Source organism: Rhamphochromis longiceps, linkage group LG20, assembly GCF_057381845.1.
Source record: "Rhamphochromis longiceps isolate RC_006_pf linkage group LG20, R_longiceps_female_GT1.1, whole genome shotgun sequence".
NCBI lineage: Eukaryota > Metazoa > Chordata > Actinopteri > Cichliformes > Cichlidae > Rhamphochromis > Rhamphochromis longiceps.
In genome coordinates this window covers 14,514,452-14,530,854 of record NC_140576.1, presented here as the reverse complement: position 1 = coordinate 14,530,854, position 16,403 = coordinate 14,514,452, and the positions used below count along the sequence as shown (strand labels likewise).

General features: G+C 38.0%; 3 protein-coding genes across 3 annotated transcripts in view; 2 read left to right on the top strand and 1 right to left on the bottom strand.

Moving 5' to 3' along the window:
- The first annotated feature begins 4,200 nt into the window (after positions 1 to 4,200).
- The window catches only part of LOC146645076 (uncharacterized), a 36,912-nt gene continuing 24,709 nt past the window's right edge, over positions 4,201 to 16,403 (top strand). The window contains exon 1 of the mRNA XM_085394279.1: positions 4,201 to 4,586. Within this exon, the coding sequence (XP_085250405.1) occupies positions 4,201 to 4,586 (386 nt within the window). The remainder of the gene's footprint in view (positions 4,587 to 16,403) is intronic.
- LOC146645079 (uncharacterized) lies at positions 5,343 to 8,758 on the bottom strand (the record flags this gene model as incomplete). Its single annotated transcript, XM_085394187.1, has 11 exons — positions 5,343 to 5,455; positions 5,813 to 5,887; positions 6,068 to 6,212; positions 6,313 to 6,333; positions 6,511 to 6,549; positions 7,336 to 7,380; positions 7,694 to 7,723; positions 7,866 to 7,909; positions 8,006 to 8,150; positions 8,316 to 8,458; positions 8,575 to 8,758. Coding segments are annotated over 11 exons (984 nt in total), but the record flags the coding sequence as incomplete, so codon positions are not given.
- On the top strand, positions 10,854 to 15,246 carry LOC146645078 (uncharacterized). Its single transcript, XM_085394289.1, has 4 exons — positions 10,854 to 10,979; positions 11,076 to 11,193; positions 11,800 to 11,851; positions 12,912 to 15,246. The coding sequence occupies exons 2-4, from the start codon at positions 11,093 to 11,095 to the stop codon at positions 15,174 to 15,176; spliced, it is 2,418 nt and encodes an 805-aa protein (XP_085250415.1). The 5' UTR covers positions 10,854 to 10,979; positions 11,076 to 11,092; the 3' UTR covers positions 15,177 to 15,246.

The window sequence follows — 16,403 nt, the reverse complement described above, 5'->3', positions numbered from 1 at the left end:
AAAGCTGAATATTATTTTTCCAGTCCCATCTTTGCTTACTGAGAAGTACTCACACTCTCTGAATGATATTATGTACTGTAGATGATGAAACACACAAATTGATAGCAAAATACACCGAGGGACATTTTCTTAAACTGTTGAAGTTGTGTCTTACACAGTTTGTCACGATGGTGAAGCCCTTTCCAATCTTTACTCCTGACAGACTTGCACTCTTTGAGATTTTTTCAGCCAGCGCATATTGGGAATGGTACAGGCACCGATCGGTTTTCTATCGCCCATTTGCTGGGAGTTAGTGATGGGATTTCCGGCTCTTTTTAGAGATCCGGCTCTTTCGGTTCGGCTCACTAAAAAGAGCCGGCTCTTTCGGCTCCGAACCGGCTCTTCAGGTTGTTTTGTTGCTTTAATTAATTTATTATTAACAATAATATAAAATTATGCACAAAAGGAATTACTAACGTAAAAAGTGGTTTTATTTATATATGTTTATATATAAATATATGCGGTGGCCCCTAGAGACAAAACACGTACAAACTCCAAAACACATTTCTAGCATGAACTGAACTTCCAAAGCAGAGCTACTAGATCACTTAAATTACACAATTGAAAGCATGTGTGTATTGTTTGTGTATTTATACACAGGCACTCATATATATATTCAAATAATTTAAAAAAAGTTCATTTACCTGTTATTACCACACACCAAATCCGGTCGTTGGTACTTGCTGGCTTGTGTAGCCACAAGATAACAAAGGCTCAACACTGCGCCCAGCATCCTGGAGCACTTCTGTTGTCTTTTGTACGTGTTTTGAGTTTTTATGTGCTTCTGAGTTTTTATATGCTTCTGAGTTTTTACGTGCTTCGGAGTTTGTACGTGTTTTTACGTGTTTTGGAGTTTGTACGTGTTTTGGAGTTTGTACGTGTTTTTACGTGTTTTGGAGTTTGTACATGCTTCAGAGTTCGTATGTGCTTTGTCTCTAGGGGCCACCGTAAATATACTTTTATTTATTCACTCCACATAAAATGTAATAAATAAATCATATAATACAAAAATCAACTATTCACATTTCAAGTTTTAACTATTTAAATTTTCAGCTTTTTCCTTTCACAAATTTAAAGTGAAAAGAACACAAAACACTGCAAACCACAACACAATTAAATATAAATTATAATATGAAAACTAAAAGAACATGCATATTCTCTGTCATATGGACCTGCATGAATAAACTTTCTCAATCCTTTATCATCTGCAACCGAAAATAGTTGTGGATGATTACTATACCTTTCTAATGTTGTTGTCCCTGCCTCTCTTTCTCTCTCTCTGGCTCTGTTCCTGTGCTACTGAGTGTAACTACCGCCCCTCCCCCCTCTGCCCAGCGTAAAGCACAAGGCTCGCGTGCAGAGTGAAGCGGAAAAAAAGTGCGAGAGAGAGGCTGAGAGAAAGAAAAAAAAAAAAAAAAACCCACGTGACGGCTCGCGATAAGGAGCCGGCTCGCGTCGTTCACGTCAAAGAGCCGGCTCTAAGAGCCATTTCGTTCGCGAACGACCCATCACTACTGGGAGTAAGGGCGCCCTCCGTTTGCGAGGTGCGCCTGCTGCTTGCGGCACAGGGAGGAGAGGGCGGGGGAGTAGCATCTAATAACCAACTCGCAAAATAACACAAAATAAAAACAAAACAACAAACACGAAAACACAAGACATTATGAAACAGACTTATAATTTGCACCGATGTTTTTTCGAAATTCTATACGGGAAAAGTGAGCGCGAGAGCCCTCGGTGCGCCTGCTCGCTGCTGAAGTCAAAGTAAACTTTATTGTCATCTCCGCTACACAAGTCCAGTATATAGAGAGAGGAGACGATGAGGCTCCAGTTACAGCTCTGCAAGTAAACAAATAATAAATATAAGAACAGTAAGAAAATATACCCTTTAGGACTCGGGGTAAAGCGATCAATAACAATTTAAAGTTTATAATTTACAGTTCTATGATTTAAAGTCTCACACACAACCCGTCGAAAGAGGAGGGAGACCTGCTGCTTCCAAGTAGAGCACATTTCATTCATAATGTTGTAAATTATGTATTCATGATTTGAATCCTGGTTTGTGTGAAATCCCAGAAATACACCTTAGACAAAGTGAATCTGTGAACTAAGGTGTAGGTCTATTAGGTTATGTTGTGGTGATCCTCGAGTTGGGGGACTTGTGTTCATACTGGAGTGCAAAATTAAAACCAATGGAAGATGGACAAGAAAAGTTCAAAGCCATCAAGTCCTCAGTTTAGAAAAAAGAGAAAAGAAGAGGAGGAGAAACGAGCAAAAGATACAGGTAAGCAGATGTGTCATTGGATAATGCAGTGGTTCCCAAACGTTTTTTGCTGGGCCCCCCTTTGTTTTACAAGAAAATGTTCTCGCGCCCCGCGTGCACGCGCGCACGCACACATCCTCCAACCACACACACCCATATTTTGCTCCATTGCGGTTTATTTCACACCTCAAACATTTAGTAAACAATTAAGCAAATACATGTAATCTACAATAAATTACAAGTAGTAAGAAAATAAGCTACTAACTATTTTATGCTGCGTCCGCACCTACACAGGTCCACACGTAAACGACGTTTCGAATCACCGAAAACGGAGATTTTTTTTAAACTCTTTTTTTTTTGCATTTACATGTGGACGAGGAATACAGTTTGTCACGCAAAGTCAAAGGTATGTGCCTTTTTTCACGTCACACTGTGCGCCACGTTATTGTTTACATGAGATGAATTGCAGAATGGCAGATAGAGACAAAATACTATTAATCTGACTATCTGCAGGTTTTACACGCTTACATACACAAGCAGTTAATGTCCCTCCATTTACAAAGGCAGAGGCATCACGATGTGATTATTTTACGTGTAGTTGTTTTTTTCTGTGCAATAATATTCAACATTGCTATCAATACATTTTTCAAAAAATGCCTCTCTGTGCAAAATGGGTTCAAAAACATAAACTGCTGTGGGATACTGTTTGTCCGTGATTTGAACCGGGGGAACAAATCGTGGGATCAGCCTGATATTATTTGTATCCCGCTGTAACTTTACTGTATAAAGAAGTAACATCTCCAAAATGTCAGGAGTATCTAGTCATTACAAGAAGTGTTTGTGAACTAAAAATCACGAATGTGGGACACTGTTTGTCCGTGATTTAAACAGCCCAGCGCTGTTCCCAACCCAGGGAAAAGCAATTCTGCAGGGGAGACCTACCTCGGCACTTGTGCGGGTGAAACCAAAGGGCTGACATGCTTCACCATATTTTCTAGTCTTTGGCTTAGAATGAAGTTGGTTTGGAAACATATTCAGCGATGCTTCAGCTCCTGCTTTGCGTTTCTGTAGGCGCCCGTGCTAGCAGTGTCCAAGCGTCAGTGTCAATTGTTGATTTGTCCTGTTCTCATTGTATGACGAATTATGATGGCTGTTTGGTAGCCGTTTGCATACAATGCATACTCTCTCTCTCTTCATGTGTGTGTGTGTGTGTGTTTTTGTTGTTGTTGTTTTTTTCTTTTTACTTATGTAAACTGTGCATTAATCAACAGCATTTGTAGCTATAATGTTCGAGTTCCCTTTTGGCTTTTCTGATTCATATGAATATATAGAAGAAATCTGTGCATGGTCCTTGTGTGAAAGGTGGCACCACCAACAAATTCACAGTGGAAACAAGGTATTTATGACGGATTCATGGTGAAGTGTCACAAATCTATGAGGGGCCGTACAAGCCAAAATTCATACTTTCACTCTCACATACATATATTCTTCTTCCATGCACATGTATTGTCACTCTCACATACATATATTTTCACTCTCACATACATGTATTCTTCTTTCATGCACATGTATTGTCACTCTCACATACATACATTTTCACTCTCACATACATATATTTTCACTCTCACATACATGTATTGTCACTCTCACATACATACATTTTCACTCTCACATACATGTATTGTCACTCTCACATACATATATTTTCACTCTCACATACATGCATTTTCATTTATGCATTCCTACATTTTGCTCTCATTTACATGCATTCAAAATGCATTTAATCTTACAAATAATATATGTATGTAAGAAGAGAATGCATACATATCTGAAGAAAATATATGTATGCAAGATAATAATGTATGTGAATGAAAGAGTATAGTGGAAACGGAAGGAGTTTAATGGAAACGGAAGGCTGGGTGTCTGTACCGCTGTTATTGGCTGAGAAGCACGCGCGGGTCACTTTCAAGTGTCTGACAGCATGGAGGGGGGGAGAAGAAACTCGAGTTCTTCAGCAAGCTGTCGGGTTGTTAAGAAATATTTTATCATCTCCTGAAACGGTCACAACGTTGTCCTCGTCACTTGATCGAGATGGGACGGGCTCAACTGCACCCAGTGTTACCCACAGCACGGTGGAAAGTGAGATGAGGGAACTTTTTAGACCAGCTAACACCCGGGTAGCTTCAACGAGTCAAGTAGCTACACGGAGTTCGACTGGAGTGGGGCAGTCTTTGCGATATCAGACCCAGAAACACTTTGGCAACTGGAACTGCAGATCAAGGAAAAGGTAAGAAAAAAACCCCATACGGTAAAAAAATATATTTTGAAATATATTTTGAAATATATTTCAAAATATACAAAAATTGGCCAAAAAATATATGCGCTAAAATACATTTCAAAATATATTTATATATTTTGAAATGTATTTTAGCGCATATATTTTTTGGCCAATTTTTGTATATTTTGAAATGTATTTCAAAATATATTTTTTGAAATACATTTCAAAATATATAAATATATTTTGAAATGTATTTTAGCGCATATATTTTTTGGCCAATTTTTGTATATTTTGAAATATATTTCAAAATATAATTGAAAATTAATTAAAAATCTTTCAAAAATATATTTTACCCTTCATATATTTCAGTCGAAGAAAACACATTCACATGTAACAACTGAAAATCTTTATTTGATATCTAAAACAAACACAGCATATAAATCAAGCTAGGAACATACATTATACAACTTTATTTTCATAACATTCTTAAAAATTGTAAAATTTTTAAAAAATAAAAATTATATATATATATATATACACACACACACATATATATATACATACATTTTACTATACAAAATGCAACTGCAACAAACACTTATAAGTAACGATACTGTGAATTTGATGTGAACTGCTATTAACACAATAAAAATGTGATCACTCAAAGATGTTTACTGATCAATAACAAGCAGAGGAATACACACACACACACATATATATATATATAGATATATATATGTGGGTGTGTACGAACATAAAACATATTTAAAATGTAACTTTTTTTTTCTTTTCCAACAGTCTGAGTTCCCCCAGCTTTGAATTGACTGCAATCCCCAAAGCCCCTCTGGATACATTGGGGAACCTCTTCCTTACCGCCACTGTAACAAACAAAAGTCACAGTTCTAGTACTTTTATCAGAGTTAAAATAAAAACATGATTTAAATTAGCTAGCTTCATTTAGCAAACAGATATTTCCGTTTATAGAGATACAGATATATTTTCCACATAATTTTACCTTTTTTTCCCCCCTCGATGGAAAGTCTATCCAGTTCACATTACAGTAATACTAACACCCCTTTTGGTCATCTATCCTTACTCTCCATCATTCAATCTGTTGACCTTCTTTGTCTGAGTCCAACCACTTCAATGCTTCATCACCTATCTGTGCAATTTTTATTGTTGCAAAGTGAGTTACTTGTGCAGTATGCAATTTTAGATACACAGTCTTCACTTACTATATATGGCTGTCATGGTTTCTTTATCAAGGGCAGTTCTTCGCTCTGCGCCGATGTCTGTTTTGCTGTGTCCTCCTATAAAAAGCATTAACATTTGAGTGTCTGGCTAGTTAAATTTCCAAAAATCTGATCTTTGTTCATCTAAACATTTGAACTACAATATTATGCTTTTTGGTAAAGAAACTGGTGACAGAGAAGTAGGCTTTTTAAAATACTATTAGCTAACCATTGGAACTAAGTTTCAAAGCTGTTTACCTTTTAAATTGCTCTGGATCAAAACCTCCAGTGGGAAGACGGCCATCAGAAGAACACGCACCATTGAAGTGGGTGTTTGGGCCTGAAGAGCAGTAGCCCACTGATGTTTCAGAATTTTTACCCCTGTAGCATGTGCTAACTCCACCTGTGGTTGCAATCACATAAAAAGAGTGTTTCAATATAAATTGTTTTTAAAAAACACATTTGAGTTTGCACCTACCTAAATTCTCAGCAAAATTACTTACATATTCAGCATCACTGGAACCCTTTAAATAAATAAACACATACATATGAAGTCAACAATGTTGTTACAGACAGAGTATTACTGGTAAACTAAATGAAAGAAGGAAGAACTCAGAATAACTTAGATGATTGAGTCTTTACACTTTAATAAGAAAGATTGACATTTCGCGGTGGAACAAAGCAGAATCAAAAATACTTACTTTAGAATCCCCAGACGCTTTGCATGAAGAGTTGGGCACCTATAAAGGAGAATATTTAAAGATTAAAAAAAATACACATAACATTGACTGCCATAAAACCACTGAATAAATATCAGAATGTGACAATGTTGCACAACAATCTAAACCTTGTAAGTCATGTATATCTATACAATTCAAGTAAATAGGTACAGCATACATGTTCTGGAGAAAAAACAAACAAACAAACAAGCAAAAAAAACAACAATATATAAGAATCCAGTGGGGTAAAAAATCTCTTCTGAAGAATATAGTTCATTTTGGGTGAAAAACAAAACATTCCTCTAAAATATATATACTGACATCAGCAATCAACATCATGATTGTAATTATTTCCCTACTAGTCCATCTACTGCTCTGTGCATGTGTCAAGCACTACGACTGTATCTATGCATATAAATTCACCATATATATCCTGCAAAAATGTCTTGTTATGGTCAAAAAAAGGCAAACAAACAAAGGCATTCAATCAGAGATGAGAAATTAGTCGGGAATATCAATTATATGGTAAATGGCCTGTATTTGTATAGCGCTAGTCCCTAAGGACCCCAAAGCGCTTTACACATTCAGTCATCAACCCATTCACACACTGGTGATGGCAGCTAAAAAAACACAATCCTTATTAAGCAATGTCTAACCAGTAGTACTGGTCTGAATGACAACAAACATAGCTAGTGTTTGGGAAAATCTGTTATAAAACAGTTATTATTTCAATAGTTATGCTTAGCATGTGACATAATATCACGTGACACAGACACTGCATAAAAAACCACAACAACTAATACTTACTTTAGGAGGATGAGGGAGGGCAGCATCAGGTTGAGACTTTGACATCTGTAAGAGAAAAACTGATGTATTAGAAACAAGTCATTTAAAAATACATTAATGTGGCAGACTGTTCCCTGTTCCGATGCAGTGTACAAGTACAATCAGGGCTGTCACAACAATGGGGCGGTGCCAAGTCGTCGCAACCCTAGGTACAATGTACAAGTACATATAACTACATATGTGAATAAAGCAAGAATCTGTTTAGGTTAGGCACACTGCTGACTGATGCTTGTTAGGTTTATATGATTGCAAACTGCACAAAAACAACAAAGCAACAAAATTAATGGTAATGACAAAAAATTAATTAGATTTTACTTACGTCAGGAAGATCTGCATTCATTTTCATGGGCTAAAATAAATAGGCACAAACATTACTGCTAAACAACCCCAAAAAAACTCCAAAAGGCCTCAAAATGATTAAAAAGGCAAGGAAATGTGGAACATTGTAATTAGTGATTATTAATGAAGGATAACTGTGCTTTGTTTCTAACCTTGGTAATTAAATGCTGTGTAGCCTGAAGGAGAGGTGGGATTTCTGTGAAAGTGAAATTAAATGTGAATAGGTTTTGATAGTTATTGTATATGACAAGTGTAAACACACACATAAAACATGCAATAGTACAGTACTTACTTTCAAGTATTTCATTTTTCAGCCTATCGTTCTCTCTTTTTAGATTCGAGTTCTCTTCTCTCAACTGATTAATGACACGCTGTAGATGTTCAAGTTTCTTTTCATTCCATAACTTTAGATCGTTTTGTTGGTCTGTTGGGTATGCCTAAGAAATGAAACAAAAAACTCTCTCTTTAAAAGCCACCTTCTGTATGAAGGAATGATCTCAAAATGTTGGGGGGGGTTACACATACATATATATATACACAAAACAGGTATATATATATATATTAGTATATATGTCTGTGTGTGTACGCGGCGAAACACTCACCTTTTTCTTAGCTGCCGGTTCGTCTGTGACCTCTGTGGCCTCAAGGAGTTTCATAGAAGGTTTACTTTTTCTCTTAAGCACCTCTGGCTTGGGTAGTTGTTCTTCGATTTCCTTAAGCTTTGTTTGCAAAGTTTTTTCCCTTTCTGAGGAGGCAGAATAATAATAAAAAAGGCTAAAGTACATCATAATATAATTAAGTTACATATTTTGATTAACAAATAAGCGACAATAAAGTAATATTATACTGGAGAAAAGGCACCTGCTAGCTTAATGATGGAGGCTTCATAGACCGGCCACCCGCCTTTTGGCTCCTTGGCGCCTTGTCGCCACTCCACCAAATAAATGTCCTTTTCCTCCAAACCGTTTAAGTATTCCTCCTCATCAAAATCCCGAATGTGTTCAGTCGGCAGAATTGAGAACTTTCCATCTTCCGACCACTTAATTAACGTGTTACGATTCGGTGTTGTCAGTGTTTTGTTTTAGGCGTGACTGTAATGTGTTTCCTGCTTTACTTTGAAAGTCTGTCTTATCTCAGTGTTTTCAGTTTACGCTTTCTTGTCTCGTCAGTTCTGATTTGCCCCAGCTGTGTTTCCCTCCTGTTGTCCATTCCCTGATTGCTCCCTCTATGTATTTAAACCCTGTGTTTCAGTGTGTCATGGTCGCGATCTCCCCCGTTGTAAATAGTTTGGTGTTTTGTTAATAATAAATAGTCTGTTGTAAATACTTTCGTTATGGGATATTTTTGTTTTGGGATTTTGGTGGAGAGCCTTCGTGGTTTTACTTTCTTTATCTTTATTTTTCTACGTTGCACCCCGGTTGCCTAGGCCGGGGTGTAACATATGGGGGCTCGTCCGGGATTGCCTTCGCTGGGGGGTCCGGGGACCGCCCCAGCCTTTGTCGTCTGCTGGAGGGTCCGTGGGACCGCTCCAGCCTTCATTCGCCTTCGCTGGAGGGTCCGTGGGACCACTCCAGCCTTCATCCGCCTTCGCTGGAGGGTCCGAGGGACCGCTCCAGCCTTCGTCGTCTGCTGGAGGGTCAGTGGGACCGCTCCAGCCTTCATCAGTTTCATCTGCCTTCGCTTTAGCCGTCCGTCTCCGCTGGAGGGTCCGAGGGACCGCTCCAGCCTTCGTCGTCTGCTGGAGGGTCAGTGGGACCGCTCCAGCCTTCATCAGCCTTCGTCCGTCTTCGCTGGAGGGTCCGTTGGAGGGACCGCTTCAGCCTTCGTCCGCCTTCGCTGGAGGATCCGAGGGACCGCTCCAGCCTTCTGCAGCTGGTGGGCTGCGTGTCCGTGTGTGCAGCTGGTGGGCTGCGTGTCCGTGTGTGCAGCTGGTGGGCTGCGTGTCCGTGTGTGCAGCTGGTGGGCTGCGTGTCCGTGTGTGCAGCTGGCGGGCTGCGTGTCCATGTGTGCAGCTGGTGAGCTGCTCATCCGCCTTCGCTGGAGCGTCCAAGTGACCGCTCCAGCCTTCGTCGTCTGCTGGAGGGTCAGTGGGACCGCTCCAGCCTTCATCAGCTTCGTCTGCCTTCGCTGAGGGGAGGGTCCGTGGGACCGCCCCAGCCTTTGTCGTCGCTGGAGGGTCCGTGGGACCGCTCCAGCCTTCATCCGCCTTCGCTGGAGGGTCCGTGGGACTGCTCCAGCCTTCGTCGTCTGCTGGAGGGTCAGTGGGACCGCTCCAGCCTTCATCGGCTTCATCTGTCTGGATCAAACTTTTCACTTGGTGTTAAAGGTTTGATTTTTGGGTGGGGGGAACTGTTACGATTCGGTGTTGTCAGTGTTTTGTTTTAGGCGTGACTGTAATGTGTTTCCTGCTTTACTTTGAAAGTCTGTCTTATCTCAGTGTTTTCAGTTTACGCTTTCTTGTCTCGTCAGTTCTGATTTGCCCCAGCTGTGTTTCCCTCCTGTTGTCCATTCCCTGATTGCTCCCTCTATGTATTTAAACCCTGTGTTTCAGTGTGTCATGGTCGCGATCTCCCCCGTTGTAAATAGTTTGGTGTTTTGTTATAAATAAATAGTCTGTTGTAAATACTTTCGTTATGGGATATTTTTGTTTTGGGATTTTGGTGGAGAGCCTTCGTGGTTTTACTTTCTTTATCTTTATTTTTCTACGTTGCACCCCGGTTGCCTAGGCCGGGGTGTAACAAACGCGAACATTATCCGCTTGTGTCTTCCCGTCTGTATATCGGCCTTTCGCGCCTCAAACGTCGGTTATATTTCAAAAAAAAAAGGGGGGGAGGGGGGGGAAGAAACAACAACTAATCATTTTTTTTATTACTATTATTAATATTTTTTGCGCGTTCATTGCACATGTTTGGGAATATTTCAATATTTACTTTTTATTTTATCTTTATTTATAAAAAGCACAATGGCAACGCGCATGCGCATACTCTGCTCCGCTCATTAACCTTTACACTTTCACACAACCTACAGATCTAGAACGAAGACGCTGCATTTTTTGAATAATCTCTGGCGAGCATAGATTTCATAGAAAAAACATATTATATTGTTTTAAGTACCTTTTTTTCGATTAATCCTGTGACGTACAAAGACGGACGTTTTTGGGACTTTACGTTTAAGTTTTTAAAGTTTTTGTTAAGGTCTCCATTGCGTGTGCAGACGCTCGCGGAAGAAGACGCTGAAATTTTGCGAACTCCCTGGAAAACTGCTCGGTAAGCATATATTTCACTACATTTATTTTATATGTTGCAGTTTCTGTTTTACAATCCTCGATGTTTTCTTCAATGTGATTTTAATGTCATCAACAGGTCACGTGTGAGTCAAAATGAGCGAGCCTCCTGAAAGGATTCCGTATAAACGTTATCTAACTGATCCTGAAGAGGAAATTCCTTCAAGAACCAAACGGAGATGGGCACAAAAAGAAAGGTGTGTTGGTAATGTAATATCCCTCACTCTTTAACATTAACGAATGCCATAGGGCCGCACAATCAATAAATCTAGTGGCAATCACTAAGGATGCCACAATTATGTAATCGTTCAAAGTGGCAAATAATTGTCCACTGCATGCTTAAGATGTTTGTTTGTTTTTTATCAAGAATAAACAAAGCCAATGTGTAATAGACATTTGGGGCTTAATACTCCAGAATAGCATTGAAGGATTTTCAATTAGTGTTTTCAGCTTATGTTCTTGTAAAAATAGGACATGCAGTTGCTTAAAACAATGGTATAAACATCATTCTAAGTAAATTTTATCAAATGTAATTAATAGCCACAATGAAAATTGTAAGGAAAAAATGATCTTTATAAATTACCATACCATAAGGTACTCTGGCTCCCAAATGAATGATCTGGAGTTGGAGTTGGCTCTTTTAAACAGGGAATGTAGCTAGGCTATGTCTAATCTGCTTATTACTGATCAATAAACATCTTTATAAGTGATCACATCTTTATCGTGTTAATAGCAGTTCACTTAGAGTTCAAATATAGCAATAAGCAATTTCTATTTTCTTTATTGTATATTTTCTTTTTCAGAATTAAGGTTGCAGAAGAAGAACTTCAGAATGTTATCAAGGAATGTCAAAAGGTATGCCTTATGATATGATTGGTGGTTCAATTTGCATTTTTGTAAATTCATAAATGAACAGTTCAACCAAAAATGTAAATTCTCTAATCAATTGCTCACTCTTAAGTTGCTCACTCTTATAAACCTGTATGAATTTCTTTTGAACAAAATAATGTTGATAACCAAACAGTTGCTGGTCCCCATTGACATAGTATGGACATAGTATGAAATAACAACACTATGGAAGTCAGTAGGGACAAGAAACTGGTTACCAACATTCTTGAAAATATCTTCTTTTGTGTTCAACAGAATAAAGAAATAGGTTTAGAACAACTTGAGGGTGATGATTACCAAAATAACATTTTATTCCTTTTATCTTATCATCCATTTTATCTTATCCCTTAGCATTTAATTACCTCAGTTATAACAAATAATAAATGCTTGATTCATATTAATATTAATAATAATCTTATTGGTCTCTTTTTAAGGTTAGTGTTGGAATACAAACATTTTGGGTTAACTGTAATGAAAACACTTTTAATGCATAAACCTAAATTAAATTTATTCTGAGTATTGGACTATAGATTTCTCGAAATAAGTACACAATAGTTAGTTGAATTTTCAAGTCAAGAAATGAAATCAAAAAGATCATTACATTTCTAGACATTATTTTTTAAAGAATATTCATGAATTAGTGCATTGAACAAGAAAAAATAAAACAAGTAATCATTGTTCTAATTATGATTTTTACGGTAATTTCTACTTTCTACTGCAATCATATATTCTTACAGAATTTATCATGAAAGAAAGCACTAAGCATTCATTTTGACAGCCTAAGCACACTTAGATTTTGGCAAGACTGAATGGACATGTCAAATAGTGCACAATTAGTGAATGAGACCAATTTCAAATTTCTGCTGTAATGTTAAAAAAAGAGATGCATAAATACAGAGAAGACGGTTACAGGGCAGATCTCACCGATATAGACATGAATGCGTCTATGAGTCCACTAGGTTAATGCTCTTACACTGAAGATTTGCTTACAGGACCCATAATTCTCTCTCTCGCTTCTCTTTTCAAGGAAATCCCAGACACCCTTCCAGAAGACAGAACTCTGCTGATGACTAATGATGAAGAGTGCACTGCAGGTCCTGTTCAGATAGAGGTCCCAGTGGATTCAGGTCAAACTAAAGAGCAAAATCAACTACTACTTCTGGCACTTAAGCTCAAACACAGTTTGACCAATGACTGTCTTGAAGATATCATGAAAATCCTTAATGTTGTTGGTGGCAGTGATGCAGCATGCAGGACAAAATATTCATTTTACAAAGCTTTTGATGATACAAAAGACATCATGAAAATCTGTTATGTGTGTGAACAGTGCAGTAATATAATGTCAGCTGAACTGGACCAAGTTCATTGTGTTCAATGCAACAGCACCTATGACAAAGCAAGTAGGTTTACCAATAACTTTTTCATATACCTCTCCTTGGAAGATCAACTCAAAAATCTCTTGAGAATGCCAGGAATTACAGATGAATTAATAGGAAGGCAAACAGAAACATCTACTTCTCTCAGTGACATTTGTGATGGTTTTTTGTATCAGAAAGCTTTAAGTGGTTCAGAAACGGCCCTTCAAACCCTCAGCTTAACATTTAGCTGTGATGGTGTGCCAGTTTTTAAAAAGTCCCCTTGTAGTATTTGGCCCCTTTTTTGCACCATTAATGAATTGCCATTGAAAACAAGACAGGATAATGTACTCCTTTGTGCACTATGGTTCGGGGATGAGAAGCCTCACATGAGAAGTTTCTTAAAACCTTTCATTGATGAGTGTGTGGGCCTACAGGACAGTGGTTTCACATGGGAAGATGACAAAGGCGTTTCTGTCAATACAAAAGTAATCCCTCTAATTCTAATGAGTGACTCAGTTGCCAGACCTGTGATCCAAAATTTTAAACAGTTTAATGGTGAATATGGATGCTCCTACTGCCTTCATGAAGGAAAGGTAGTTGAAAAAGGCAGAGGATTCACTCGTGTATATCCTTTTCAGAAGGACATTCAGCTCCGCAATCAGGAACAAACTAATGAATTTGTAGAAGCTGCGCTACAGTCTGGTAAAGCTGTTATGGGTGTTAAAGGGCCAAGTATGTTGTGTAGACTTCCCAGTTTTGATATTATCGAAGGGTCTGTCCCAGACTATATGCATTCAGTACTTCTGGGTGTTGCAAGAACTGTAACAGGGCTGTGGTTAAACAGTGAAAACCATGAAAAGCACTGGTATATAGGTAGGTCTACAAAACTGTTAGATGAAATGCTTTTAAAGATTAAACCGCCATGTAATGTACCTCGTGTGCCAAGGTCTGTCACATTGAGGAAATTTTGGAAAGCCCATGAGTGGTATATGTGGCTCTTTTATTATAGCTTACCTGTACTGAAAGGTGTATTGCCAGAACCACTACTGAATCACTGGTCTAAACTAGTCAAGGGAGTATCCCTTCTGTTGGGCGAAAATATAACTAGAGAGCAGATTACTGAGTCTGAGGCACTTCTAACAGATTTTGTGAAAGACATGGAGGTATTCTATGGGGAAGCTAATCTGTCTTATAATGTCCATCTTTGCCTCCATTTACCAAGGAGTGTAGTTAACTGGGGGCCTTTGTGGGCTCATTCCGCCTTTGTGTTTGAGTCTTACAATGCTAAACTACTAGACATGATCAAAAGCACTCAAGGGGTTGCGCTACAGATTGTAAAAATGTTCTGGCTACAGAAGGCCTTACCATTTTATGGCCAGACTTTACTGAAAGATGCCTCAAATGAATGCAAGGAGATATTTGAATCTCTAACAAGACCTAAACAGTTAAAAGATGTAACTCGCACACATGGTATCACTGCACTTAATCATCCTAAAGTGCGATTAATTAGGAGGGATGACTATATGGCACTGAGTCGTTATGGGGTACAAAGGAGCAGAGTAAAGTACTTTCAACGAATCATTACAAATGGCGAGGTGTTTCACTCAGAAGATTACAGTCGTGTAGTCAAACGTAATTCATTCACTGTTATGTTGAATGATGATGATCAAAATTTCTTTAACATTAAACGATTTGTAATATGTCAAAATGAAAGTGGAGAGACGTGTTATGCCATTGGAAGATTCTATGAACGAGCAAAGCATAGTCTCTGTGCCTCAAATCCAAGTTATTTTGAACCAGTATCAAAACGTCTTGGGCATCTGACAGGTATTCTTGCTGCAGAGATCAAATGCAAATGTCTGATCATTCACACTGAAAAACTAAAAGTCAATTACATTTTTAGAAGCATTAATCAGTGTGAATTCCTTAAATAAGGTTAAACACGAGAAAACATGATTTTCTGCCATGTGGTATTTTTCTGAAGTGATTTTAAACCAGTTCATAAAAAAACATACATAATTAAACATTAAATGGCAAAACGTCAGATATACATTACATTAAGTCATTAAGTGCTATATTATATTGCATCATTAAAGGAACACTCCCTCAGAGTTAATACGTTGAGTCTGACCATTTTGGAATCCATACAGTTGATTTGTATGGCGTCAAGAAAGAAGGTATATGAAAATATGAGTTTGCCTCGCTATTGAACTGTATTTGATTCTGGGAACTTATTGTTTAATTTGCAAATATGAGTATTGAGCAGATTTCAAGTGGAAACCAGAAGGATTTCCTGAGAAGATGATTGTGCCCCTAGACAACAGATTCTGCTCAGAGAGGTGAACACATCTTTGTGTAGAACACACAGCAGTAACACCAGATTACAGCCTAACATGTACAGTGTAAGTAATCTAATCCACAACTGCAGCTCCAAAGGAAAAGACTTACATTTTAAGGGAACAAATCAGATCCCGATCTGCTCTCATTATGAGCTATGTATAGCCATTACTGTAGGATACTTGCTGTGAGTTTGGGGGAAGATGGGATCATTGATTCTGTAACCATTATTATTCAGAGATTGTATTTTTAAATTAACATGGCCTACTTACCAGCACTGGAGGGGGAAAACACAAAATAACAAAGCAAAATGGCAGAGGACAGAGGACACACTTCTTTTTATAGGTTTTGGGCTTTTGTTGTGAAACTATAAGAGAATCTCAGTTTCTGAACACTTCATCAGCAAACTATTGTTTTGATGCTCATCTATGAGTCATACTGTATGAGCTCATCAATGATCCACGGGACATCTGAAAATACCCTGCCATCAGTGGCACACAGCCAATCATGAGCATAATAACTGTTGTAACATAGTGATTGTTCACTTAATTTGAAGTGCTGTTTAATTTTGCTCAACAAAATGAACATTGTGCTTATGATTTTTGTATAATCTGTAAAAAATAAAAATGACCAAAGACTTAATGGTCAAACTCAACTTTTTAACTCTGAGGGACATGGAGAATGAGCCTATTTTCAAAAAAAGTGGACTGTTTCTTTAAGTACTATATTGTATATATTGTCAAAAACTAAAGTGTACATAGCAGTTGTATTTTGTGTACTGTATCAATGACTATTAATTTCAAAGTCAAGTGAATGCTAATATT